This window comes from Syngnathus acus, chromosome 14, assembly GCF_901709675.1.
Source record: "Syngnathus acus chromosome 14, fSynAcu1.2, whole genome shotgun sequence".
Classification (NCBI taxonomy): domain Eukaryota; kingdom Metazoa; phylum Chordata; class Actinopteri; order Syngnathiformes; family Syngnathidae; genus Syngnathus; species Syngnathus acus.
In genome coordinates, this window is record NC_051099.1 from 335,358 (window position 1) to 361,102 (window position 25,745).

A 25,745-nucleotide genomic window follows, 5' to 3' on the forward strand; every position below is an offset into this window, starting at 1 on the left:
TTGTGTCTCTTTGAGCTTGATTAGCCTGCGAGCTTAAGAGGCTTGTTATCAAGCTCCGAGGCCAGGCAACCTCGGCTTCGTCTTCTGACTGATGACGCACGCACGCACGCACACACACACACCGACGTATGTGTGTCTTCTTGACTGATGCGATGGCGATGCCAGAATGCGGTCAAGCGATCGGTCACGTTGGCGGACCCCGACATGTCTGCCAGCCACTCGGCGTCTGACCATTTTTTTCCCTGGCATCAAACAATCAATAAAAATGTTTCAAGGAAATTGAAACTTGAAAAAACCTTCATGTCAAAAGTCAGCCAAGCAGAGATTAGCTTGAGCCTCTTTTAAATGCCATACAGTTCGCTAAAGGTGCTAATGGTACAGTAGCTAGGAAAATGTTGATCCAAAGCTGGATCTGAATCTTGACGCCAGAAGGCTGTGGACGGCGAGAACGTTTGTCAGGTGGCCACCTAAACATTCCCGGCCGTCCCGCTGATGCATCTGTTCGCCTCGCGTTTGTTTACGGCCTGAAGAATGTTAAGGGTAGCCTTGGCCGCTTGGCGAATGCGCACCCCAAAAATGGCCTGCTTAAAAGTGGCGGCCGGCGGGGATGGGGAAAGGGCCGGCGTGGGGGGGGGGCACCCAATGAGGTGCAGATCTGGTGAATTTTGCTGGCTGTTTAGTCTAGCAATCGCCATGGTGACAAGGAGTCTAGCTTTAAGGGTTGGAGTGGGGCGGGGGGGCATTGGGGGGCCAATGGGGTGCACGGGTCAGGGTAGTTAGAGGATTAAACGCCATCCTTCAAAAGAACTCTGAGAATTTCCAGAAGACAATGATCAGAAAAACAAATGTTGCGAAGAAAACCTAATGTTACTTGAAAAGTTGAGTTGTAAAATAAAAGGAATAATAAAGTCACTCAGTCGAAATGTGATGATAAAGAAAATTCTGACGTTCTAAACCTGTTGGTGAAGTTGACATTTTCCGATTATTAAAAAAAAAAAACATTTGTTTTGATATTCCATGAAAAAAATAAACACAATGTTCTTTTTTTTTTAGAATCATCTTATTTGTTGAAATTCGTTGAAACAATCCTTGAAGGTGGCGATGTCAAGGACGTATTTTCCAATGAAACAAGCGCACACACATCACGTGCGCGCACACGCATACACCGGGCTGGCCTGGCCTGGCCTGGCCTGGCCTGGCCTGGCCTGGACAGTTTAAGTCGGCGCTGACAGCCAAAGGTAATTCCTGAGGCTTCATTCTGGGCTAAACACGCTTCCATTGTGAGCTGTCTGCATGCACTTTCGCACTTGCCTTCTTTTTTTTTGCTTCATAGAGTAGAGGTCGTATGTTTGTGTCAAAGGTCAACATATCAGGAGAAAAGGTCCAAACAATGAATCGGGATGTCGGCTCGGTTTGTTTTGTCAGCAAACCCAAAGGAGTCCGATGCGTGCCGGCCGCCCGAGCGAGCGAGTCCGACGCTTACATTTCGCCTTTCACTCAACCTCGAGATGCACTTAGAGCTTGTTTGCGGCGGCCGTATATCACCGAGCTAACGTGACGCGCACCCCCCTCGCCCCCCAACCTCGTCCGACGATGACCCCCGGTGGACGACGACTGCGTGATTTTTCATAATTCATGTCAAATCACAACTTTCCATCCAGTTGCCAAATTCATTCCTGTTCTGATGGAAGCAAGCGCACAGCCAGATCAGCCGGGGGTCCGATCATTCTTGGCCCGCGTGGTGGCCCGCGTGGCCTCGACCTCACCCGCACTCCCCTTCACTCACGTGCACACGCATGCAGCTATCAGACGCTCCCTGCCGTCCTTGTTTTCAGAGGTCACAGTTGTTTGTTTGCCCGGAGGCTGCTGGCGTGATAGTCGGACTACGCCTGAGCGCCCCACACATATACCCCCCCCCCCCCCACACACACACACACCTCATCTTAATCTAAGTGTTATCAGCCTAATCCCACCCCCGCCACAAACTCGGAGCTTGTCTTTTTAAAAAGAAACACTTCCCCCAGGAAATGAGCGAAACTCCGAGGTAGATAGACAGCGTCTTTATCTGTCACGGCGGAAGACTGGGGTCCGTCCCTTTATCAGTGGGGGCGGGGCGGGCGGGGTCACGTCACTCAGGTGGGCTTCATTGGCCTCAGGTTCAAATCCATCCGCTGACCCTGATTCTCAAACGTTTTCCACAAAGGCTCCCTCTAGTGTTGCAGGAAAGTACAATTCAACTGTCCAGCAGATGACGCTGTGCTGGGTTCGGAGTTCTGGTGTCAGGTGAAATCTGACAAGTGGCCAGTTAGACAGGAGTGATTATTTTTGCTCAATATTGGAATGACAACACTTAATTACAATGGTTCATCAAATAAGCAAAAACAATTCTCTTTCAAGCGAATCTCAATTTAGAGAAAATGATAAAGAATTGCTTTCACAATCCAACTTTTTCCGATTTGCCAAGGACTAACTGAATAGATCCATGATTATTTTGTTAAACATCTCCTGCGTAGCTTAATGAAACTGGTGTGTGTCGCCCCCTAGCGGTTGGCAGACCACTGAAAATGTGCACGATTTAACTCGATGAATTGTGCAAACTTAGTTACGCTAGTGGTTTAGTAACTTTCAAACAGACTCATCTCCGGGCGGGGGGGAGGGGTCAATCACCCAAGATGGAGGAAATGAGACAAGCACGCGGTCTATTTTCTCCAAGAATGGGAGTGATCAAGTGGCTGTTGTAGGCGGGATAAGTTGCTTGTGTGTGTGTGTGTGTGTGTGTGTGTGTGTGTGTGTGTGTGTGTGTGTGTCAAAGTCACAGATATTAAATCAGTTTTTGTGGGCCTTTTAGGGAGTTGCAACAGAAGCCTTGTACCGCCGCCAACACAACAAAGAGGGCAGCCAGCCAGCCAGCCAGCCAGCCAGCCAGCCAGCCAGCAGCGAACATTCCTGCCGCCTTTACGAGCTGGCCCGGACACGCCCCTTTCACTGGCACCCCATTAAGGTGGGTCGCATTCATCCTGGCAAAGGCCAACTGTCATTGTAATCCCATTAAAACAACAAACGACACATGTGGGCTGAAACCATTCATTAGAGGCGGCTGGTTTAAAACGATGCAGATCTTGTTAACGTTTGGCAAACTACTCCCACTTTCTGACCATATCCAATAGAAGTAGAAAAAAGAAAACCAAATCTTATCTTGCCAGTCCTTCTGACTTTTGGGCAAGATTTGAAAGAAAACAAAATAAGGCGAGGACACTTGCTTTTATATGATGTGTAATAATAATTATACAATGATAAATATTTAGAGGCAACATAAACATAACATAAAAGTACCCATTAAACATTTGGGTAATAATCAAATGAAAACAGACTGTCTGGGATTCATTCATGAAAATCCATTTACAAAAGGACATCAGTTGTGCATGAAGATGTTAGTGAGAGAGTGTCATTCATTCGTTCATTCATTCGTTCCTTCGTTCCTTCGTTCATTCGTTCATTCATTCATTCATTGGTCATTGGTTGCTCAATCACTCAAATCAAATGGATGTGACTCACTGGCCGTGTTAGGAATCACTTTGTGGCTATGCTGCTCTAAAAGGAAAATAGCCCATAATGCATCGCTCAAAAAGAACATTTTAGTTTGTCGATTTCATCTGATTTCTTTTTTTTAATCTAGTAAATATTTAGCAAGTGGACCAACGCGTCCGTACGCAGATGGTGCTTTGGTTAGAGAACCATACTTTTCTAAAAAGAACAGTGAAGCGTGTTAGGATTCATTCTTTGTTAGGGTTAGAGTGAAATCATGAAGGGGCGTGGCCAAACGAGTGACATCATGGAAAAAAAATCAATGTTCCCCATCGAAACACATTTAAATGCCATAAATCCTTTCTGAAGAAAGAAATGTAGCAATGAAATGTTTAAAAATACAGTAGTGTATTTAAAAGTGTCTCAAGCAAAAAGGGAAATCAATCAATCAGTGCACAAACTTTTCTTTCCGTAAGGGGGCGCTGTTGTTAGGCCAGCGTCTTGCTGTGCTTGTTCACCAGCACGATATCGATGGCCCGCGCCTTCATCTCGCGCGCCATCTGGCACCAAACGCACGCCGTGCAGAAAGTGGCGCACACGCAATCGTTGAACATGGAGCCCTGACAAAAGAAAAGAAAAGAAAAGAAAAGAAAAGAAAAGAAAAGAAAAGAAAAGAAAAGAAAAGAAAAGAAAAGAAAAGATGATTTTTGCAAACAAAAGGTTGCCTATGTGTGCTGACGCCGTCTTACCCGTATGCCGTACAACTGGCGCATGGACACCCTGGTGGACATGGTGACAGGAGGCACTATCGGGCTGACCAGATAGTCCACCAGGGGGAGGCAGAGGCACTCGCCGTACTTCTTGGCCGTCATGCATGCGAAGCAAGGTAAGCACCAGCACCCGCAGCAGCCTTCCTTGCAGCCAGCAACACAACACACAAACAAACAAACAAACAAACAAACACATAGTCCACGTGACAAGGACGTCATCGGGGCTGGAGTGGCCATTGGGCCCATGCCATGTGCCAGGACTGATATCATTTGTATTGTTGTGCCAGTCCAGCCCCGGACATCACTGTACATTGTCAAAAGCAATGACAAGAAAAAAAGAAAAGAATCGGTCTCCTACACATGGGTACGTCGTTGCAGCAGTCGCAGATGCGGCTGCCCCACTCGTTGGATTCTTGGTGAACCATAACAGGCTGCGGCTGCTTGAAAACCATCTTGGACGTCATGTCAGCTTCTGGATGATGGGCAACACGTGAGATGATGACACATGACAAAATGAGCCCGTGACATTTGCAATGGCAATGGGTAACAATATCTACTTGGGTGTGAAGAGAAACACAATGGGAGAAGAAACCGGGGCACTATTTTGGATTGGATATGGTTGAGAGAAACTTGTTAGATATAAAAGTAGGATTGCTAGCTAGAATCTAGACAAAAAAGAGAAACCATTTTTGTTTATCATCAACACATTCTGAAACTACTAAAGCAAGCAGTCTTTTTTTTTTTTTTTTTTTTTTTTTTCTGTTGACATTTCGTTTCAGATTTTTTTAGTTCTTATATCTTTTTTCTTTAAAAAAAAGACATCATGAATTCGAAAAATATCACGTTAAAGATTGAATTTGACAAGAAAAAAAAGAACATTTGCCCACATTTCTATCACACAAAAAGCCTCACAAAGCAGAGGAATGTCATTTTTTTTTTTTTTTCTTCAATCCGGCCTGCCTGATGTGCTTCTATTCCAACAGATGAAGTTTGAAAAAGGTGAGTTTGTGAAATCCAACATATACAACATCAATAAAATACAAGCGAGCGTTGTGTTACCTGAGTATGGGACGCGTCAGGGAAGAAAAGCCAACGTCTTGTCAGAGTGCAAGCAGCTCAAGGAATAAAAGCTGAGAGAAGCAGCCGGACTGACCTGCCGGGCCTGTTGCCGAGCACCTAGTAATGAATGGTGTGCTTCGGAAAAAGGGTGTGACAACTTTCGATGGCAATTTTTGTGTCTGAAAGAATCTCAATTTTTTGGAATATTTCTGTACAAGAAAATATTTGGGGAATTTCTAAACAACCATGTAGTTCATTGTGCCTTAGACTGTTTTTGTAAAGTTACTGGACTTGGTGCAAAAACTGTGTAGTGAATTTTGTCTGAAAATTTGGCACTAAAATGATTTAGTGCAGTTGGTAAAAGAAAGAAAGAAAGAAAGAAAGAAAGAAAGAAAGAAAGAAAGAAAGAAAGAAAGAAAGAAAGAAAGAAAGAAAAACATTTGAAATAGGTGCATCAGGTTAGTAATACGTTGCACGCTTTTCTGGATCATAACGCCAATTATGTCACGATTAGTCTGTGTAAACTGGAAAAAGTCATGTCCATTGGGTTGATAAGCTGTAACCTCTCGGTCCACGTCGTTCCTTTATTTGCTTTCTCGGGTCAGCAGGTTTGTCCACGAGGCGGTTTTGGGCCGGTGGATCCTCATCTGGGTCAAAGGTGCGGAGAGCCAGAGGGATGGAGGGAGGAGTCAAAAGATAAGTCAAGTGACAAAGCTTTCCAACGCAGAAGAAGAGACGTGCATCTCCCACTGAACATTAGGTCCAAATCCATGCTCCCGTCCGTCACTATTCTCAGTCTCATTGATATGTACAGTAAATGCTTCCAACTTGCCTTTTTGTCTGCAGGCCAAGATGGAGGGCAGCGCCGGCACGGAAAGCGAGCGGGTCGGATTCCCCCCGGAGGAGCACAGGGGGGCCACTGACCCTATCCTGACGGCAGCCCGGCTTCTGCGCGGAACCTACCACCTGGACCTACGCACGGGGGACAGAAAGGCCCAAGAGGTCAGACAGCATCCCCACAGCGTCACTGGCGTAACTGCGAGGACCGTACGGAGACGATGCAGACGCTTCAAAACGCCTCAATTGGCGCCCATCGATGAGATGTAGTCGGCGCACGTGGCGCCCCTGTCTTAGCTTGGGCTCATTCACACACACACACACACACACACACACACACACACGATTGGCTATGCTGTGCTCGTTCAGAAATCATTTTCCAGCGTTTTCTATTATTTGTCTCCAATCATGTTGCGTGTTATTTACAACCAGGTACGGTACGCTGTCTCACATATAAATGTGTATTTCAATATTGAAAAAGGTTGATAAATGACGACAAAAGTCATTTTAGAAATAGCTTTTTATACCAAACAAATGCCAAGAAGTATTCAGGAATGATGTTAAATATACATCATTGCAAGATACATGGTTAATCCAGCCTGTTTTAGGTGCACACCCAATTAACCCTTAGATGTGTCAAAAAGGACCCAGTGAGGTTGTATTTTCAAAATATCGTCCTAATAAAAAGATGTTATCTTTTTCACACACGCACAATGAATGTTCACATTTTCCTATGACTGTTCTAGGTCATTAGGTCTTTTTCAAAATAAAATAGTGATGGGTCAGGCGACACCGATGCGTCGGCGCACGTGTTGAGCTCACAGGGCGTGTTGGTCCTTGCGCGTATCGCTTTAAAAAAGTCACGTGACCGAACGAGCAGCAGCAGGACAGTCTGTCAAGGAAGCGCGCCAAAGCTCTGTTCTAGTGTTGGCTTGTGAGTGAACGATGGGTTCAAAAGAACGACTCTTTTCAGTGAACGAGAGTGAACGAATCACTTCCTAAAGTGATTAGTTACGTCATTTTCTTCTTCGTTTTGTTTTACGGCGAGGTGGCACCAGCTTCAATGCGCATTACCGACACCTACTGGTTGAAGTCATATGAACTGAAAAAAGAACGAATCACTTTAGGAAGTGATTCGCTCACTAACCCGAACCCTTGTATTTAGATTCGCCAATCAAAACGTTTTTTTAATAAACATTTATGTTAAAACTTGTCTGGTGTTTTATTCCTTGTTTTGGCCTTATATTGGCCAATTAAAACATAAAAATCAGACATTTGGTTAACTGCTTTATATGACAATATGTGTCCTCATGGACACTTCAATAGGCACACTACCCGAGGTTAGAAAATAAATAAATAAATAAAGGGTTAATTGCATAATAAAAGCACGCGCAAAATGGAAAAAAATAAGATATTCTAACCGGAGATTGACCCGATTTTCACATGGTCCTTGTTTACATTTTGCATTTGACACTGACAGCTGTCAAGTGCCACGTTAGGGCTCTTCTTGTGTAAGTTTTATTTGTTACGGGTTTTCTTTTGTAAGTTTAACTTTGGGTACTTCGAAAGTGTCATTTTAAATTGTACTTTGCTAGGTGTTCGTGTACACCATGTGTTGTGATACAAAACCCTAACTCTAACCCTAACCCTTGCTCTAACTTTAAACTTAACCCTAGCTCTAACACGAGCTCGAAGGAAGTGTATGGTTATATGGGCCAGCACACGAGCAACTGTGTTGCAAATTTTCTATGATAAAATAGTGTTAGTGGCACTGAGATTCGAACCCGGATCGCTGGGGTGAGAGCCCGGAGCACTAACCACTATACCCTATGGAAGAGGCGCTCATACGGCATGGCTTTATGGAGCAGCTCACAAGCGAATAGTAATAGATCACAGCAGATGTCATCACATCTGCGTCCAAAAAACGCAACAGGCTTACTTTTAAGACATTGGAAAAACTTGTTTTATAAAAAATTGTAAAACACAAATCCCAGTGCACAAGCATCCTCTTATTGATTGAGTGTAACAAAGAAATAAAATATATTTTAAATTTAAATATAGATATTCTTTTACAATATAATATATAATTGAAAATGTTAACTTTATAATTACTTCAATGAATTAATGTATATACTAGGTCATCAAATCAGTGTCAGTTGAGTCTGTCAACTACGATGCCTGTAGTATTTTTAATGTCCAGCGGGTGTCAGCAGTCAGCGACACAGTGTCAATACAGTTTGCCAATGTGGCGGGACGACACACGACGCCTCACGGACCCATCACTAAAATAAAGATATTTCAAACATCAAATCATTGTTGTGTGGTCCTGGATATAATACCTAATAAGTGAATGACTCTACCAAAATGACAGCATTAAAAATACAGTGATTCTAATATGGGTCGTTTATGACCCACTTAGTGCAGGGTTAAAATGAGTAGGTCATCCAAGTGTCACCCTACACCACCAGCAACTGCTCCACATCAAGGCTTTTACAATGATCATTTCTTTTTAGAAAGAAGTGAAAAAGGACACCAGGTTACAATTTGGTTTTGTTTTTTATTTGTCAAAAAAGCTCCTTTACAGTGCCAAGACGCCCAACCTGTAAAGCTAGCTGACATGTAAAATACCCTTAGCAATACATTAGAATCAAAACAGGTACCAAAAAGTACAGTCAAATTACACTTCCTTTCAATGGAAATGTTGGGGGGGGAGGGACAAAAAAAACTGGAAGAAAAAAAAAAACACTGAAGGGAAAAGTAAAACCTAAAAAATGAAAGCATACAATTTAAAAAAAAAAAAAAAAAAAAAAAAAAAAACATGGAAAAGTTTCATTTCTGATGTTTTCTGTACAAATGGTCTTCTGTCATAAAAGGAGTCGCCACCGCCGCCGCCGCGTTGGTTTGTTTCTTGCTGGATTCTGAGGAGCAAAAGAACAAGCCCGTAAGTGGGTTAGCCGCGTTCCAGAGGACAGCGGATGACGTACCTGCCGCGTTGCGCGCATCAGTATGGCTTGTAGGTGCTCTGGTGGCCCCGTCGAGGAGCCTTGCCGTAACTGGCGCTGCCCTGGCCTGTCGGCGACCGCACGCACGCACGCAAAATGTTTGTGGACGCGTCAAGTAGGATTGGGAGCAATTGGGCCGTACGTACTGTAGTCGTATCCGGGATATCCGTAGTAGCCTCCGGAGGGGTAGTCGTAGCCCCCGTAGCCGCCGTAGCTGCCGTAGCCTTGGCCGCCGTAGCCTTGACCGCCGTATCCCTGCTGATAGTAGCTTCCATAGCCGCCCTGGTTCCAGCCCTGGCTCTGGCCTGCAAAGTCACCCACCATCAAGCACTTTGTGCTAGCACTTTTGTTTGTTTGGCTGGCTGGCTGGCTGCTTCATATGACCCACCTCCGCGTCCTCCTCGGCCCCCTCGGCCACCGTAGCCGCCGCCGCCGCCGCCACGTCCTCCGCCGTATTGCTGCTGCTGTTGCTGCTGGTACACTTCCTTGGGTTGGGCGATCTTCAACTCACACTGTCGAGGCAAGCGGAACGTTCAAACACCCACGTGCTTGACAGTCTTGGCCGACAAAGCGACTGACCCTGCCGCCCTCGATGTTGTGGAACTTCTTTTCCAAGCACTTCTTGACGCTGGCTTCATCTTTGTACGTGATAAAGATGAAGCCCCTCCTCTTCTTCGACTTGGGGTCCAGGGGGAGCTCAATGGTTTCGATCTGAAAGATGCCAACACGCAAGCTCGGGTCTGAATTTTCAAACGTCAGTTGTTGCAATACCATTTCATCAACAAAAAAATCGGTTAAATGGAAAGTGACAATTTCCTGGCCAATCCGTTCTTGAATTGCATTAAAAAAAAAAAAAAAAAAAAGTCCACACGCCTCACCTCTCCAAAGGCCCCAAAGTGCGCCCTTATGCTCTCCTCAGTGGCTTCTGGATTCAAGCCGCCCACAAAGATCTTCTTGACGGCCTCCTTCTTCATGGCCAGGGCCCGCTTGGGGTCGATCTGGCGGCCGTCCAGTTTGTGCTGGCTCTGCTCCAGCACCTGCAAAGCACACCCGGTCGGACGGGCCGTCGGTCAGCGGCGAGTTGGGCGCCTTACATTTCTGCTCGCGCTCCCCACCTTGTCCACGCTGGCCGGGTCCTTGAAGAGCACAAAGCCAAAGCCGCGGGAGCGCCCGCTGGCCGTGTCGATTTTGATGGTGCAGTCCGACACCTCGCCAAACTTGCTGAAATAGTCCTTGAGGTCTTTCTTGTTGGTCTCCCAGCTCAGGCCACCCACAAACATTTTGCTGGAGAAGAGAGGAGCAACGCTTGCTAATCTTATTCAGGATTTGCACATGGAAAAATACATGACAAGAAAATGCTGAAGAAAAAAAAAAGAATGCAGCTTTCCCATTTTTTGCAAAAAAAAAAAATGAAGTAAGACAAATGGACATTCACCCGGCATCCTCTTCGCCTTTGCTGGCGTCAATTTTGCCGCCGTCTGCCTGGCTGTCATCGTCAGCCATAAACTCGGCTTCGGCGGCGTCGTTCTGGTCCTCGTCGCCCTCGTTGCCGTTCTGCTCTGAAGTCTCCATGAGCAGAATGTCAGAGTCGGCCATCGTGAGGGTGGATTGCTAACCTGATATGAGATTTGGGGCGGTGCAGAACCAGATTTTTTTTAGTCGAACGGGGCCCCATTCAAGCCATTTACTCTTAAGGCCGTTGTGCCAAGATGAGTTAGAAATGATCATTTCATTGTTTTGAGTCAAGATTTTAGTCGTACTCAAAAGAAGCATGTCTGTGGCGGCGGGCGGGTCAGCAACCAAAGGAGATGGATGGAGAATAGTGCAGGTTTTTAAATTCATCGCATACAAGAATAACTAGGAGGCTAAATGTCAACATTTGCAAGTATTTTAACGAACATTCCTTCCAAATAATGGAACCCACCCCCAAGGTTTGAAATCAAGGTTGAACCATTTTATAATGAGCGACGAATTCTAAGATGAAGCATATTTGAACTTTCTCGCGTTGGAAGGACTTCAAAGATTATAAAGCGTGCTTTAAAGTTGAGCCCTAACTGACTTGAATGAATAACAGTGGGGGGCGCTTCCCATTCAAACAAACGCACGCACGCACGCTTGCTTTCCACACAGACAGAAACATGCACAATCATTTCCTTTTGCTGCCGGACCTGCATTGGATTTGGAATTGCAATGGAGGTTTTGTCAAAGAAAGTCGGACGAGCGTGTTTTCCATCCACCAAGCAACAAATGTTTGGCAACAATAAGACGGCTAGTCGGACGGAGGGCAACGAACCGCGCTCGGGGAAAGTAGCAAGGCCCCGGCTAGCATTCGACCCCCGTAAGTAAGACTACACATGACATACGTCGCACGGGAATCAAGTTAAGTCACAACAACGACGATCGAGATGTGCAATTCAAGTGGAAATTCTCGGCGGCAGGCAGGCAGGCAGGCAGGCAGCCGTGCTAACCATTCATTCGCCATACGCAACATGAGCTTGGATGTATAGCGCCACTGTTAGCCTAGCTAGCCGATAGCATTGTCTTACCGCTCCAAAAAATGCACAATTCAGCTGAAATCGGAGGGTAGACCAGAACGCGAATAGCGGCATACGGGCTCCGACTGTTACGACCAAGCCCTTAAACACACACAAATACGCAATTGTCTTACTTTAAGAAAGGGGGGAAACGAGGGAGACGCCGGATCTCAGCTCAAAATGGACACTCCAAATTCGCCGCTAACTCGTGGCTCTTTATATACAACCGGATGTGACCAAGCTCCACTGCGCGTTCCAATAACGAGGCTCCCGATTGGGCAGAAGAATGGCGCGCGCGAATAAGGGCGCCGCTCCATTGGCCTGACGGCAGCCGTGGACCTGTGACGTCAAGGCGGCGACAGAATGGCCTTCCTGTAGGATTGCCAATTTGCCTATTTGCCATGTCCTGTAGTGTGCGCGTGTGCGTAGAAAGCCGTTAGCATTCCATAGTAGCTGATCGAGTTACTTGTTGCGGTTCTGTCTGGTAGTAGTATGCCAAACTAGTTCCATGTGTGACAACGACCATAAAACAGCGCGGATGGATTTGGAGCAATTCAAAGGATCAACTAGTTCCCAAAGCTTACTTGGTAGCTTCGCCTCTTGCAACCCCAGTAACTGCGTCCAATTGCAACCGGTGGCACAATTGCAAAAGCACCGTTGTTTACTTCTGAAAAGTATTTATTGGATTCAGAAGACAACATCTACAACACATACAGGACCAGAAATACAATGCCGGAAAGACCAGATGGAATTCGAGGATCAACTCTTGCAATCGTACAAAGTTGTTGAAAATATGGCACGATTTTAAACTTGATGGAAGCACTCCTAAAAGCCAGTCATCTCCCACCATCTAGAAACAAGGTCTTTACTTTAGCTTCTTTTCAGACAAATGAATCTAGGAGAAGTTCTTTGCTATTCATACAGTGCAAACATGACATGACATTGTTTGCACATAAAAATGGAAGAAAAGAAAGGTCAACATTTTGAAATGGGCGCCTTTTATTTTTCACAATTGTGTTACTTTATTCAGTTACTGGAGATTAAAAATACATTTACAGTTAGAATTAGTTAAAAAGCACTTGTGTGTCAAGACGGTTAAAAAAAATCAACACCGGAAAAAAAACCTCATTTGCACAAATGGAAAATTCTGCTTTAAAGATACATAAACAGTCCTTTGACTTTTTTGGGGAAATTCTTTTCTTCTCCAGGGATACGGAAAGTTTTAGGAGCGGGACTTGCTGACCCAGTGGTACTTATCCACGCGGGGCCCGGTGAAGGTGAACAAGGTCCGGTCGGAATAGAAACCTTTGGAGCCCGCCAGCTGCTGCGGTGAGAGAGGAGGAAGTGGGACGATTGGCGGGAAGGCGTCCCCGCCCAACGGCTTCCTCCTAGGGTAGGTGAGCCACGTCCGGGGGGCGCCGGGAGCAAACTCGCTGAACTGAGAGAGGAAGAAGTAGACAAAAACACCCAAATTCATATTCCAGGATTTCTTCCAGACTGGAAAGTCCCAAGGTACAAATACTCCCTTATTAGTATTTCCAGGAAATTCTTTTATGATCGCATGGAAGTAGTCTTTACATGTGCTGACTTACCCGGTAGACGCTATTGGGGTTGTTAACAGTCGGGATGCTTTTGGGTTCGGCAAGGAGAGCAGAGGGGCTGCCGCCGCCGCCGCCACGGCGCTCTTCTTCCTCCTCCTCCCCGCCGCCGTCCTCATCCGAAGAACTCTCCGAGGGCACTTCCAGGCTGGCGCGCTCCACCGCGTCGTGGACTCGCCGGGAAAACTGGCCACGGGCGTGTCGACTGCCGTCCACAACTGAGATGGAGAAGGGGGCGCTGTGTTCGCCGTACCTGCCACAGATGTCTCCGGTTAAAAGCAGGTCACAAAGAAACAATTTCAAGCAGAGCTCAGTCAATCAATTATCAAGCCATCAGTCATAACAAACTTCAGGCTCGGTGGATGTCAAATGGCCGGCCGCCTACCTGCACGAGACCTCGCCGGGGTCGACCCACACGGTGAGCTCCCGAGGTAGGCCCAGGTCCTCGTAGCGCACGCCGCTTCTCTCGCACACCTTCTGAAGCACCGGATCCTGTAGTTGTAAGCAGTTCATCCGCAGGCACCTGCAAAACAAAAAGGGCTGATACAAATAACTTTGAAATGACATTTCCAAGCGTACCTGTAGGCCTGGCCCTTGGCGGGCACGTCCGGGTGCCAGTGGTTCTTGTAGCTCTCAAACAAGGCCGACGTGAGCGCGGCGGCAAAGCGCTCGCGGCCGTCCTTGTCCAGGCATCCGTAGCGCTTGACCAGGCGGCCCATGAAGAACACGCTGGCGGCAATTTCCTCCTTCATAGCGAGCGTGGGTTCAAATCAAAGCACCTGAAAGGACAAGACTGACTCTCTGCTAAAACCAGCTAAAAACGTGTAGGGTGCTCCTACTAGTCAAGTAAAAGTCAAGGAGAGAAACAGAAACATATTTGCTGTTGGAGCTCCGCAGAAATGTCAGCTTTCTTGCCCTAAGTTAAGAAGTCAACTGCTGTCCAGAGTGGGGATGAGGATCAAGTCGACCGACACCTGTTGACGCTTCACTTAATTGGAGTAGGCGGAGAAAGTCATCTGATTGGTTCAAAACAAATGGGACATTTCCAATTTGACAATACCAATGAAAAATGGATTGGAAGTTTTTTCCAAAAAATCCAATACGATTTGAAGCATTTTATTGGCAATGGAAAAATGGATTGGAAGTTTTTTCAAATGAATTCAATACAATTTGAGGCATTTTAATGGCAATGATTAAGACTACAGATACCTTTATGGCCACTTGGCGGCGGTATACGCGAGGCCTACGGATATACACGGTGACAAGATCAGTCCACTGCGGTTGTTTTTTGTCGCACTGGTATTTTTAATTTAAAACTGCAAAACAAATGCATAGAAGAAAAAATAGATACGACTGAATTTTTTTAATTATTATTTGGAGTGTACAGTACATGGATTGAAGCCATGAAATGACTCACAACAGATGAGAAACAACAAACCCGCATTCAAAACTTCCACCCAAAAATAAAATCCCTCCGATTCGACAAGCACTAAAGAAAAACCAACACCAACAAAGAAGTGCTCGCTCTCTGTTGCAATATTCATAAATTAAGTGTGGCCTTTATAAAATCCATTTGAGGACCTCCCAAGTATATTTCAGTACTCTTATTCAATGCAACAAAAGGCAAGTAGAAGGGAATGAATGACTGGCGATGATGACGTGACGCGCCAAACTGCTCACAAACGTGAGGAGTGTTCACTGTGTTGGAATTGTGTGGAAAGAAAAGGAAAAAAAAGAAGCAGCCTTGATTGACATGTGATCCGACAAGAGGAATAAATACAAGTGTCAAGCAACTCGCCAAAATAAATAAGCATCAAACAAAACACATTAAATAAGCAGCTGCACTCTGACAATACACATGTTTGGGTAAGACAAAGTGAAATCATTCAATGAAATGTGAGGAATTTCGGATGTTTTGGTACTACAAATGCGTCCCAACGTCTGCACTGCACGAGCGAGTCACAGCCATAGTGTAGATGAGATGCAGGCAAAACAACTTTTGGCACTTTTGGCCTTCCTTTCGAGCTGTGAACCGCATCAGTCTATATACGCGTGTGTGTGTGTGTGTGTGTGTCAGTGCCACAGAAAAGGCTTTGGCTCAGATTGACGTCAGGCTTTTTGCGCCTCTAGAATCTCCGGCCAACAACATACAAGTGTGGCACCTTGCGATGGAGTTCTTGTAACAGAAGGACATTTCAAGGCTCGCAGATGCGCGTCACTTGACTACCGGATGAGCAAAACACCTTGGAAGAAAAATGGAGGTTCAAACTCACCTGGTGTGCGTGCGGCAGTAACCAGGTTCTAACTCAGTCTCCTGCTAAAACGTAGCTGCCTGGTCTCAGTGCTTATGACTGTGGCGAAAACACAATCAATCAATCAACCGTGAAGAAAGAGCAAACTAAAGAAGAAAACAAAAATACACGAGGTGACGGATGAGTGTGCGGGGAGGTCGGCCGATGCTGGTAGAGGAGAGTGCAAAGCCGCCCGGTACTTCTCCTTCTTCTGCGTCTCCCCAACAGGCCGACCGACCGATCGGTGGGTGGCCTTCCGACTGGCCTTCCTCGCTTACAACGGGAGCTTCTTCAGCTGCTCGAAGGTGATGAAGAACTGAGCTGGAGGTGAAGGAAAACAAGCACAAGTGACAAAAGCCATTTGGTTTTGTCCTGCGCGCGCGCGCAAAGGATACGATGATGTTCCAAGGGCCCAGCCGCAGCCAGTTAGGCCAGAATCCTTTGTAGAGCGCAAAGAAGCCCTCGTTCCTCCACGTCTGCATCACGCCGTCCAGCGTGCCTTTGTACATGGGCGCCCCCGACAGCACGCGCTGGTTCATCATGCGTGTGCGCACCACGTCCACGGGGTTGGAGGCCAGCGCCCCTGCCAGGCCGCACGTGAAACTGGAGCTGCGGCCAAAAAACAAGAAAGCTGAATCCCCTCCAGTTCAATTGAATGAGTTCTTATGATTAACTTCCCACTGCTGCACTGCGACGACTTACATGAAGTGTGTCAAAATGGTGTCGCCCATGACGCCGGATCGGAGGAGGTGCTTCTTTGTGATGTCGTAGACGGGGAGTTCAACGCCGACGACGATGGCGGCCCTCTGCGCCGTGGGAATGACGCCCTGAGGAGCGCCGCCGACGTGTAAATGGAAGCGGGCAAATTGTTTCAACGGCTTTCCCACCCGCTCACTCACTCGCCAGAGGCCTCTGGTGCCTTCCGTCTGGTAGATGTTGATGAAGTTGGACATCATGCTGCCTTGCAGCAAACTGCCCTGCGCTTGCATTCGGATCTACAATCAAACAATGGCAAATGTTCCGAATCCATTCTTTCGTCAAAGATTTTGTCCGTCGCTCGACAAACGGTCGGTCACCTTGAGCACGTCTGTGGGATTGGCCAGCGAGGACGACAGGACGCCGGCGACCACTCCGCAGAAGACGTTGATGACCATGGTCTCGTCTGTCACCAAACAAACATGGACACTTTGAAAAAATGGAAAAAGACAAGCAAAGAGTACAATGTCTTGCGCCGCTCGCTGACCCTCTGGGTGACTGACAAAAAGCCTCTTCAGCGAGTTATAGGTTCCGATCTTGATGGTCCCGTAAGACGCTTGCCTCAACAGGGCAGGTGAGATGCTGCAACGGAAGACATTTTTGCTTGCAATATTAACATATCGGGCCATTTCAAAAAGTTCTCGGGTGTTGTTCGAACACGCCCCGTGATGAGCTTTCGGCATGGACTCAACGGAGAAGTCCTTTACCCTGAGTAAAGCGCCCGGACGCCCTCCTCCTTCCCGATCCTGAACAGGGCGTGGAACATGCCTCTGTAGCGCACCTCCGTGTACTGGGACTGACCCTGCACCTGGAGCCGGGTCTTTGTCAGATCGATGGGGAACGTGCCTACAAATACAAATGCATGACGAGCAATGAGGTGAAAATGAAGCGGTTCAAGGAACCATACCGTGTCCATTGAAGTGAAGCCAAATAAACCGTTGAATTGGTTACATGCACAAAAACTATCAACTCCACATTATGAAATGAAAACACATCTGATTTTGAAATGGGCCTTTTATTCTTCTCAAAACTAAGAATTGATGGCACTGCTTTTGCATTCGACCGACCGGTGTGCCATCCAAAACGTCTTTCATTCCATCGAAAAGACAATCACCTACTAAATTCGGCGACGATCGAGGCCATCCCACCGTAGATAAACGGCTTCCAGTTCAGGTTGGCCATCTCCACTGTGGGGGCTCCGGCGGCGGCGGCGGCCCCTGCGGCGGCGGCTGCCTCTGCTTGCTGCAGCCCGCTCAGGAACAACAGCAAGCCGGCCAGGCACAGGTCCACGCAACAGCGCTGTGACAGCAGGCGAACAAGCACGGCAAAAAACATGATGCGACCGAGATCGGCGGGGTCTCCCTCATCAGCATCAGCACCAGCACCCGCACCCGAAAGAAGCACACTGCGGCCGGAAACTGACACGGGGCGTCGTCACGACGGACGCGTCGCTGCTGCCATTAGCTGTCAGCTATGTCAATCAAACGCCTGCACAATTCTACTGGAGGAGAACGAGCCTCATTGAACGACAGTGGAAAAGAACTGGAATTCATTTGGATTTTTGTTTTTAATCGAGCCACCGAAATGGTTGAATGAATTCCGCCGATATTCGACAACCGGGAAACATCGGCTGCATCACTCCGATTGGCTGTCCACCATGTCAAGCAAATGTTTACGCCAGTCTATTGGAGGAGGGCGAACTTGGCGAATGCACGTCGAACGCCAACACCGACAACTCATTTCTTTCTTGAGTCACAAAACTGACAAGGCCAGGAAATCGTCACCTTATTGCAAATAACGTAATTCAATATACATAGACAAGCCAGACACGAAGCCGGCCGACAAGAAAGAAGAGAACAACTCTCATTGGTTGCCCGTCAAACGCTCCGCGATTCTATTGGTCCAAATCGAACCTTTCTGAACCATTGTCGATTGGAACACGAATGGGACTTCTTTATGAAGTCACAAACCCTGCCGAGTACAGAAGAATTTGACCATGAACATTTCTTACTTATGGTTGAAATTTGACAGTATAATTAGAGAAATTCACATCGAGCGCCGTCGTCGTGAGTTAGCTCTCGTCGGCTAACACTTGGTGGAGATTACCAGCCTGTTGGATGGCTTCCAAATACTTCCCGATACAAATGTATTGTGTTGACATACCTGAAGAGAGTCAATAAAATCGACCAACTCCTACGTTGCTCGCTTTCCCATGATTCAAGACTCAAGCATTTGACTTCGAAAAAGCGAAAAAGAAACTTGTTAGCTGTCGCGCTTGGCTAGTCTCCAAATAAGCTCTGTTAAGCTGACGGAAGGGACACATCTTGGGTTTCCGGTTTACACTTTCAAAGTAAATCGGGTGCAAGGCCATGACACTCTTGGTGAATATTGCTCATGAGAATATTGGTGTTTTGCGTTGGAATTTGAAGTTGAAAAACAACTGGGGTGGTTATTGTACGAGGTCAAGTCAATTTGTACGTTTTAATCCAACACATATCTTAAATAAGGCCGACAGAGAAACCAAACAATCGACTGAGTTTAATAGTATTCAAATAATGACAACCATTTTCAACAACATGGCCAAAGGATTACACAGCAGCAGAAAGCGGTTCTTTCCCCCATTTCATCACCTTTCTACATTTTCTGCTGTGGTCATTCACAGAGCGTTCCGCAGCAGATGGGTGATCCTCTTGGAAAGCTGCTGGAAAAGCGCCATCAGGTTGCTATGGCGACATGGGAGAAATGGAACAGTGTGAGCGTCTTCAAGAAATGGACTGCTAATTATTGGGGGTGGGTGGGTGGTACTACTAATTAAAAATACCCATCTGAATCTATTAAAATAGATTTAAAATAAATAGATAAATAAATAAATAAATAAATAAATAGAATGCGAGGTTCGAGTGAGATGCCCCTAAAAGTCTCACCGGGGTCCGGCCGAAGTTCCGCTGTGGCGTTTGTGTTGACGGCAGAAAACCTTGGCCGCACGCTGAAGGCAGTACACCAGCCCGGCCACGAGAGGGCTCTTCAAGGACATCTTCAGTCTGCAACTCAAGCGAATACCGACAACGGCAAACGCACAACGTCGAGCTCGTCAGTGAAATGGGAGCATTGAAGTGCATCGCATAAAAAAAAGAACTTCTTTTAATAGGAGTGTTTCATACTCATTATATCCAGCAATAGCCATAAAAGTACCCATGTCACTTCATTCCTATTCCATGACTGTCAAAAGGTGAGTAGCTTTGCTTCATTTTGAGTTGTATTGAATTTGTCTTTATTGTAATCCAAAAATATGGATTCGTGTTGGTAGTTTTTGCTTTCATTTCTATTAACATATTTTAATACAAGTATGTCATTAGTTTACTTTGATTTGAAACATTAGATTCCATCACTTTTATTCATTAGATTTTGTTAATATACTGTAGTAGACCAGTAGTTCTTCCTGTTACATTTACTTTACATATCTACCAAAATCTAGTAGTTGTTGTTTTTACATTTCATCATTTTCGCAACAAACGGTCATCACACACACACACACACACACACACACACACACACACACACACACACACACACACACACAGCACTGCAACACCCTCTGCTTACCAATTCCTCCTCAAGAAAAGCTCCTGCTTGGTTACAAAAGGGATGTCGGGAAAAAAAGGTGTTGTCTGGAGGTGTAAACAGAACCCAAAGCGGAACCCTAACCTTGTGCCCGTGGCCCGCCAGCCACAAGAAGTGCTGAGGTGGCGCTTTCCAAAAGGTCCTGAAAGGTCCAGTGGCGCTTGGATAGCATTGATGCATTGTGTCAGATGTGGCGGGCGGGGGGCTATTTATGTGTTTTGGGCAAAGGGGAGGTCGGGGTGGCAGGTCGCTAAAAAGCTCTCGGGTTGCTGTGAAGCCTTTAGTCCAAGTCATGTAAAGCTGATAAACGAAATGACACCACCACCAACGAGGCAGTCAAAAGTCACTTGACTCGTTTTTTCCCCAATCTTTACTCGACGTGAATAGCCTCTGCTAACGTTTTTTTTTCTTTCTGAATAATGACAATCATGGAAACCTCGGACCCAGCTGAGTAGGTGAAAAGTTGGTCATCTAATCAGCCAAGGCAGGTCTTAAGACGTCTGAACTTGCAAAGCGGAATGTATTTCCATTCCATCATTGAGTTTGCAAAATGACATTTGCAAAGCGACCTATTTTATGTCAGACATAACATAAAGCACTGTATCCACAACATATTTATTTTGTTATGATGGTGACCAGACGTCTTCAGCATCCAATTGTCTCTTTTGGACAATTTGACGTTGCTACTGTATTTGCATCTGGTCTGGGTCCCTTAACCAAATAGTAAGCATTAACTGTACTGTACTGTGCTGTACTGTACTGTAGTGTAGTGTAGTGTAGGGTTAGCTTGGCCTTTGTTTCTCCAGTCTGGCCGCTTGGAAAAACGGGTGCCACAGCGCCTCCTCCAGGGTGATGCGCCGACTCACGTCCAACTCCAGCATGCGGGCCAGAAGGTCCAACAGCTGGCGCTCATCCTCGCTGCGCCTCGGCAGGCTCTGCCAAAATAGACCGGAGCCGCATCGGACTTCCTGCGGCACTTTCTGCCCGACTTTCCGTGTCCGGCGTACCTTGAGAGGCCTGCAGTGTTTTCGGACGTATCGGCCCGAGGAGCTGCATTCGTCCCAGTCCAGTCGCTCATTGAGGATGTAGTGTCGCTTTCTAAACAAGTCAGACGAAAGGAGTGAAATGACCGGCTATTTTCTCCGGAAAAAAAAAAGGCTCTTCTGTGGTACCTGGTTTGTTTCAGCATGTGCGGCGGGATGGGTCCCAGAATTTTCTCCATCATGGCCAGATGCTCCCTGCTGTCATGTGTCTGGAACAACACACGGGAAGAGAAAGCCCTTTTTTAAGAGCGCTGGCGTTCGTAACCACGTGGCACTCGCCATTGGTTCATACCGGGAATAGAGTGTGTCCCAAGTAGTACTCCATGAGAACGCAGGCCAAACTCCAAACGTCACAAGATTGATTCCAGCCTAACTCTGAGCACAAAAATGGTATCGATATTAGCGGCGGAAGGAGCCTGACCGGTTTCCTTTTTACATTCATTCGCTTGGAACCAACCGTACGGACGATACAATAGAGGAGTATTTTTATTTTTTTTATATAATTTGAGCTTCCATTTTTGTGGCTGTTCATACCGACCGAGTATGATTTCCGGAGCTCGATAGTGGCGCGTGGACACTAAGGTTTGGTGATGCTGGTGGTCGAAAACGGCGCTGCCAAAGTCCACCACCTTTACATCCGGACTCCTCGTCTTCCTCTTGTCAAGTTTCTGATGCACCAAAACGTTTTTGCTTCAGCTTTTATTCGGGACTTGAGGGCAACCACGGGGGAGAGAGCCTTTACCATCCGCTCGTTGTCGTAGTCAGAGCAGACAAACAAGATGTTTTCCGGTTTCAGATCAGTGTGGGTCAGCTTATTGCGATGCAGGACTGGAAAAAAAAAACACAAAAGAAAATGGAGGCCGAGCAAAAGAAAAAAGAAAAAAAATGTACTCACAGCTGACGGCTTGGAAGATCTGAAAGGCCATGTGTCGGATCTGCTCCACGCTGAACGGCAGGAACCGGTTTTGCCGGAGGACCTCGTAGGTACTGCGTCCCAGGAGCTCGAAGACCAGACACACGTGGCCTTGGTGCTCAAACCAGTCCAACATCCGCACACAAGCGCTGGCGAGAAACACAACGATGGAATGGCAGGCGTTCTCTCACCAGCTGCGAGTCAACTCACAATCTGTTGTCGTCGTCCAAGGTGTCGATCTCCTCCAGGACGGCGATCTCGCTTTTGGCTGCCCGCTGGAAACTTTGGATGTTGCGCACGATCTTGACTGCCACGCGAGTGTCTCTAAAACATTGGTTGAATGAACCTCTGATCGTTTTCAGGCACGTTGAACTCGGACTGCTTTTCAGAAACCAAGAAATCCAATTTACAAATGAACATCCAGCTTACGTGTCTCGGTCGATACACTCGGCCACTTTTGCGAAGGCTCCCTCTCCCAGCGTGGACACCACCTCATCTAGGAACGGACATTTGTTGAACATCCCTGAGGGACATCGGAAGGGAAAAGCACATACGTACAGCGTTCCTTAATCACGAGGCCGACGTGGTAGAGCAGGTGACCTTGGTCTTCATGGCGGTCGCCGCTCTCGCCGGCTGGACTCCTGGGAACTCGGTGGTCATTGCGGAGGTCGGTGGACTCCGGCTGGGGTGAGGCAGCGAAAGAGGCCATTTTGGACATTTACTGGCCATTCAAATCTCAAATATTCCATACAGAGTTGTGAGGATCCGTAGAGCTGTGCCGGTTGTCACTTGCGCTCCTCTTCATCTCAACTCGGACTGAGTTTGGCTCAGTCTCTACCAGAGAAGACAAACTGTAGATCAAATGGTCAACTGGCAAAAGATGTGTGTGGAAATACCGAAGCAAGAATCCAAGTCCTGCTCTTTCCTGCCCATGGCGTTAAGGCTTCGGGGTGGTGTCGCCCTTCTTTGGACAGACTTGACACCTGGACGGGCTCAGGTGGGTCCTGTCGGTCCACAGATCACATGTCCAATGTTGCGACGGTCATCTGTTTCCTTTTAGCCGCCACTCAGAAATTCCAAAACCGCTTTTAGCGGTGTTGAAGCCAGCTTGACAATGCGCTACGGTTTTCCTCATGTGGGCCAAGGCCTCAGCCCGCCAATAGCAAACATGCCATTGGCAGCCGGGGGCCCCCTTCAGCGCCTCTCTCGCCCAAAAACCCATGTGATTCCCAAATCAATGGAGGGCATACGATTGTAAATTGGCGGCGAGGGAGACGACGCTTGGCTTGGCTCGGCCTGGCTCGGCCTGGCTCGGCGCTTGTCAACATGCAGCATTGTTGTCACTCACTTAAGAGCCCCGAAGGTCTCAAAGCTGCCGGCAGGCCGTCGAGTGTAGCGCGCAGAGCGCGGGTCTCGTGTTTCCGTTATTTGAATTCCTATCTTATTTACAATAATCCTTTACAATTGGACTGCTATGGCTTAAATGATCAAATATTGACACTATATTGTCACTGCCACAAAAGGTTAATAGCATTCAGTTGAAATTTTTGGGAAAAATATTTTGCAAGGTTCGTCATTGTAATCTAATCATATTTTCTAATTGTAACTACAGGTAAATCCTAAACTTGATCACGTCAAAACTAATTCTACAAGAAACCATGCAATCATAAGATTACTGTCGTTCATTCCACCTCAAAAAGTTTTTGTTCTCACCTGAATATGACAAGCGCTGAATGAAGGCCACTGGTTGTGTTGTGTTGTGTGTGCTGCTCCTCTCTATCTGATGGCTCTTTGGGCTCTCCTGCTGCTTTGTTTTGACTCCAGTCGTCTCGTCTCCCCCCACACACACACACAAGGTGGAACGTGAGTAGGCGGCCTGCCAAAAAGAGGGGGTATGGAAATGGCGTGACCAGCGCAATAAAACAGAATGTTCTTCCAAAAAAACCAAGACGTGGGACATTCCCTCGAAACACCTCAGCGATGGTAAAAGTCACAGCCAGCTGCAGTGAAAGGAGACACGGGTCGTAAGGTGGCGGGCGACGGACGGGGCGGAAAAACCACTGACCCCGAGCGACCCAGATGGTGGCCGTTCTAATTTTACTAGCAGATAACGGTGAAGTGATGTAAAGGTACACTGCATTTGACGAGGCGTTATGGCTCCAGTGGTGTTGTTCCACGTCGAAAATGTCAAAATGCGTCACTCATTTACGACAAACACTGAAAAGAATCTAGAATCCCATTCGTACAACTTGAACGGCTCATGCTACTACCAGTAGCTACATATATACTACATATTGACATTTTTTTGAATTGTTAACTTTCCGGTGGGTTCGCAGCTTAGCTTAATTGAACTAAAAACGGGTTAAGATGAAGCCATGCTCCTCAGGGCTCATTTCAGAGTCAACTCTTAATTTAAAACATTGGTACAGTCAAAACAGTTGGTTGAATATCAACTATGTGAATGGCTATTTATCAGTACATTTAAAAAACAAACAACGTTGCAATGTTCCTGTTTCTTAATCGACAAATAGTAAGTCAACGCCTATCTTTAGCTTGAGCGTCAAGCGAGCAAAGCAACAACACGAAAAAGTCAAGCTAAAATTATCAGAACAACACCATTGGCTTTCAGCAACTGCCTCATGGTCCTGCGGTGGGCGGGAAGCCTTTGTTGGAAGTTAGGACATAACATGCAGAAGGAACAAAGCTATCGCTTTAAAAATCCAAAATGGAATTTCAAAACATCACATAAAATAGTCATCGTTGAATTCCACTTAAAAAGCTAGCATTTGCATGCCGAGCATGATTGATTCGTTCAATTAGCGAGAGGAGGCGCTTCGGTATTTCATTCCTCAAAAAGCTCGCGCCGAGTTACCGCGACGTCGTCACGGCGATCGTCAGCGCCGCTCGTATCGACAGACGGCTGTTAAAGCTCTTGGCTAGGATTAGACGTCCAGGGGACCATTGATCAGGTAGATCTACAGTCAGCCGTTAATATCAATTGGCCTGCTTGGGAGCGCAACAGTGATCGTCGGGGGCTGCCTTTCATGTTCTTGCTCACCACCGTTTTCTTTTGGACCTTTGGCCCTCTTTTCAAGCTGGAAATCCAACTTGTGGGGTTCCTCAGGACTCCCATCAAGAACCACGTTCTTTTGTTCCAATAGTTGCATACCTGCCAGATTTGTGCGACGGAAAATGACTCCCACTTTGTTTTTTTTTTAAATATATATGACTAAGGATACAGGAGTTCCCACGTATCATCATATCAGGCAGGTCTGTGATATTCTTTAGCCCGAATACGCTCAGGATTTCAAGTCTTTTCTCTCACCCAATACATACATATGTGAGCTGGGTTTGGCCTACAGAAAAGAAAATGGTTGAAAGGGTCCTCAGTGGCAGCCTCTCCAATCTGTAGAGCCAAAATGGGTCTCCAGGGACTTTTTATCAGGTTGCCAATTATCAGAGTAGCCACCCACACATTTTGCAACCTACCCGTGGTAGTTAGAACATCCGAACAATAAGTCACAAGGAATCAAATCTATTAAGCTGAAGTGGCGAGAGAGAGAGCGCTTTTTACAGTGAGTTCATAAGGGACAAGCAGTCTGTCTGGCTTCAATGTGAATCATGGTGACACTGTGTGTGCATGTTTGTGTGTGGAGTGCCGCAGACCGTATCTCAGCAGCAGAATCAGAGCCAGATCATCTCTCTCTCTCTGCTGTGATTACTGGAGTCAAAGAGAGCGCTGCGTCGCAGAGAACCAATTTTCCTAATGCACTGGCACACATACACACACACAGCA

The 25,745-nt window shown here is 46.7% G+C and overlaps 5 protein-coding genes and 2 long non-coding RNA genes across 21 annotated transcripts; 2 read left to right on the plus strand and 5 right to left on the minus strand.

Annotated features, from left to right (window-relative positions):
* Nucleotides 1–3,261: 3,261 nt before the first annotated feature.
* On the minus strand, nucleotides 3,262–5,492 carry LOC119133542 (cornifelin homolog B-like). 3 transcript variants are annotated; one of them, XR_005100155.1, is made up of 5 exons: nucleotides 5,355–5,492; nucleotides 4,654–4,767; nucleotides 4,275–4,435; nucleotides 3,786–4,145; nucleotides 3,262–3,744 (listed from the first exon to the last, which is right to left on the minus strand). XR_005100155.1 is itself a non-coding variant. In XM_037269503.1 (5 exons), the coding sequence occupies exons 3-5, from the start codon at nucleotides 4,757–4,759 to the stop codon at nucleotides 4,014–4,016; spliced, it is 399 nt and encodes a 132-aa protein (XP_037125398.1). In that variant the 5' UTR covers nucleotides 4,760–4,767; nucleotides 5,208–5,266; nucleotides 5,355–5,460; the 3' UTR covers nucleotides 3,614–4,013. The 3 variants fall into 3 exon arrangements, 2 of the variants coding, with proteins under 2 accessions (XP_037125398.1, XP_037125397.1); XM_037269503.1 differs by adding an exon at nucleotides 5,208–5,266 and having other exon boundaries at nucleotides 3,614–4,145; nucleotides 5,355–5,460; XM_037269502.1 differs by having other exon boundaries at nucleotides 3,614–4,145.
* A 3,236-nt stretch (nucleotides 5,493–8,728) lies between these two features.
* On the minus strand, nucleotides 8,729–11,978 carry LOC119133841 (heterogeneous nuclear ribonucleoprotein A/B-like). Its single transcript, XM_037270026.1, has 9 exons — nucleotides 11,862–11,978; nucleotides 10,629–10,809; nucleotides 10,309–10,477; nucleotides 10,072–10,230; nucleotides 9,773–9,904; nucleotides 9,582–9,705; nucleotides 9,340–9,498; nucleotides 9,176–9,260; nucleotides 8,729–9,109 (listed from the first exon to the last, which is right to left on the minus strand). Exons 2-8 carry the CDS (start codon nucleotides 10,787–10,789, stop codon nucleotides 9,193–9,195), a joined length of 972 nt encoding a protein of 323 aa, XP_037125921.1. The 5' UTR covers nucleotides 10,790–10,809; nucleotides 11,862–11,978; the 3' UTR covers nucleotides 8,729–9,109; nucleotides 9,176–9,192.
* Nucleotides 11,979–12,048: 70 nt separating this feature from the next.
* On the plus strand, nucleotides 12,049–14,509 carry LOC119133847. Its single transcript, XR_005100203.1, has 3 exons — nucleotides 12,049–12,361; nucleotides 12,936–13,239; nucleotides 13,327–14,509. It is a non-coding gene; the product is annotated as an uncharacterized LOC119133847 (long non-coding RNA).
* Nucleotides 12,385–14,098, minus strand: btg4 (B-cell translocation gene 4). The gene is made up of 4 exons (XM_037270032.1): nucleotides 13,905–14,098; nucleotides 13,711–13,848; nucleotides 13,320–13,578; nucleotides 12,385–13,165 (listed from the first exon to the last, which is right to left on the minus strand). Exons 1-4 carry the CDS (start codon nucleotides 14,075–14,077, stop codon nucleotides 12,950–12,952), a joined length of 786 nt encoding a protein of 261 aa, XP_037125927.1. The 5' UTR covers nucleotides 14,078–14,098; the 3' UTR covers nucleotides 12,385–12,949.
* On the minus strand, nucleotides 14,290–18,687 carry slc25a14 (solute carrier family 25 member 14). Of its 6 annotated transcripts, none has more exons than XM_037270021.1 (8): nucleotides 17,491–18,092; nucleotides 17,080–17,218; nucleotides 16,860–16,954; nucleotides 16,693–16,778; nucleotides 16,319–16,611; nucleotides 16,012–16,225; nucleotides 15,843–15,932; nucleotides 14,290–14,299 (listed from the first exon to the last, which is right to left on the minus strand). In XM_037270021.1, exons 1-7 carry the CDS (start codon nucleotides 17,705–17,707, stop codon nucleotides 15,891–15,893), a joined length of 1,086 nt encoding a protein of 361 aa, XP_037125916.1. In that variant the 5' UTR covers nucleotides 17,708–18,092; the 3' UTR covers nucleotides 14,290–14,299; nucleotides 15,843–15,890. The 6 variants fall into 6 exon arrangements, with proteins under 6 accessions (XP_037125916.1, XP_037125919.1, XP_037125918.1 ...); XM_037270024.1 differs by lacking the exon at nucleotides 14,290–14,299 and adding an exon at nucleotides 18,570–18,687 and having other exon boundaries at nucleotides 14,673–15,932; nucleotides 17,491–17,671; XM_037270023.1 differs by lacking the exon at nucleotides 14,290–14,299 and adding an exon at nucleotides 18,536–18,672 and having other exon boundaries at nucleotides 14,673–15,932; nucleotides 17,491–17,671.
* A 346-nt stretch (nucleotides 18,688–19,033) lies between these two features.
* LOC119133848 lies at nucleotides 19,034–19,494 on the plus strand. The gene is made up of 2 exons (XR_005100204.1): nucleotides 19,034–19,124; nucleotides 19,231–19,494. It is a non-coding gene; the product is annotated as an uncharacterized LOC119133848 (long non-coding RNA).
* A 443-nt stretch (nucleotides 19,495–19,937) lies between these two features.
* Nucleotides 19,938–25,722, minus strand: LOC119133838 (dual specificity protein kinase CLK1-like). Of its 8 annotated transcripts, none has more exons than XM_037270016.1 (13): nucleotides 25,616–25,722; nucleotides 23,663–23,825; nucleotides 22,701–22,781; nucleotides 22,508–22,631; nucleotides 22,379–22,445; nucleotides 22,160–22,273; nucleotides 21,932–22,098; nucleotides 21,779–21,864; nucleotides 21,575–21,704; nucleotides 21,329–21,411; nucleotides 21,166–21,245; nucleotides 21,001–21,091; nucleotides 19,938–20,928 (listed from the first exon to the last, which is right to left on the minus strand). In XM_037270016.1, exons 3-13 carry the CDS (start codon nucleotides 22,752–22,754, stop codon nucleotides 20,776–20,778), a joined length of 1,149 nt encoding a protein of 382 aa, XP_037125911.1. In that variant the 5' UTR covers nucleotides 22,755–22,781; nucleotides 23,663–23,825; nucleotides 25,616–25,722; the 3' UTR covers nucleotides 19,938–20,775. The 8 variants fall into 8 exon arrangements, 7 of the variants coding, with proteins under 7 accessions (XP_037125911.1, XP_037125910.1, XP_037125907.1 ...); XM_037270015.1 differs by having other exon boundaries at nucleotides 22,701–22,800; XM_037270012.1 differs by lacking the exon at nucleotides 25,616–25,722 and having other exon boundaries at nucleotides 22,701–22,800; nucleotides 23,663–23,774; nucleotides 23,819–24,209.
* Nucleotides 25,723–25,745: the final 23 nt, after the last annotated feature.

Coding starts and splice junctions, on each gene's coding strand:
- slc25a14 (XM_037270021.1), bottom strand. CDS start 17,707: ATGTTTTTTGCCGTGCTTGTTCGCCTGCTGTCACAGCGCTGTTGCGTG. Junction 16,955..17,079: donor GTCCGGGCGCTTTACTCAGG/GTAAAGGACTTC, acceptor CTTCCGTTGCAG/CATCTCACCTGCCCTGTTGA. Junction 16,226..16,318: donor ACCATTTTGACACACTTCAT/GTAAGTCGTCGC, acceptor TTTTGGCCGCAG/CTCCAGTTTCACGTGCGGCC.
- btg4 (XM_037270032.1), bottom strand. CDS start 14,077: ATGAAGGAGGAAATTGCCGCCAGCGTGTTCTTCATGGGCCGCCTGGTC. Junction 13,849..13,904: donor GCCAAGGGCCAGGCCTACAG/GTACGCTTGGAA, acceptor TTTGTTTTGCAG/GTGCCTGCGGATGAACTGCT. Junction 13,579..13,710: donor CCCGGCGAGGTCTCGTGCAG/GTAGGCGGCCGG, acceptor CATCTGTGGCAG/GTACGGCGAACACAGCGCCC.
- LOC119133542 (XM_037269502.1), bottom strand. CDS start 4,759: ATGACGTCCAAGATGGTTTTCAAGCAGCCGCAGCCTGTTATGGTTCAC. Junction 4,436..4,653: donor CTGCAACGACGTACCCATGT/GTAGGAGACCGA, acceptor GCTGCAAGGAAG/GCTGCTGCGGGTGCTGGTGC. Junction 4,146..4,274: donor GCCAGTTGTACGGCATACGG/GTAAGACGGCGT, acceptor TTCTTTTGTCAG/GGCTCCATGTTCAACGATTG.
- LOC119133838 (XM_037270012.1), bottom strand. CDS start 23,909: ATGTCCCACGTCTTGGTTTTTTTGGAAGAACATTCTGTTTTATTGCGC. Junction 22,801..23,662: donor TCAGCGCTTGTCATATTCAG/GTGAGAACAAAA, acceptor TTTGATCTACAG/TTTGTCTTCTCTGGTAGAGA. Junction 21,246..21,328: donor TGGGACACACTCTATTCCCG/GTATGAACCAAT, acceptor GTGTTGTTCCAG/ACACATGACAGCAGGGAGCA.
- LOC119133841 (XM_037270026.1), bottom strand. CDS start 10,789: ATGGCCGACTCTGACATTCTGCTCATGGAGACTTCAGAGCAGAACGGC. Junction 10,231..10,308: donor ACCCGGCCAGCGTGGACAAG/GTGGGGAGCGCG, acceptor TGTGCTTTGCAG/GTGCTGGAGCAGAGCCAGCA. Junction 9,905..10,071: donor ACTTTGGGGCCTTTGGAGAG/GTGAGGCGTGTG, acceptor GGCATCTTTCAG/ATCGAAACCATTGAGCTCCC.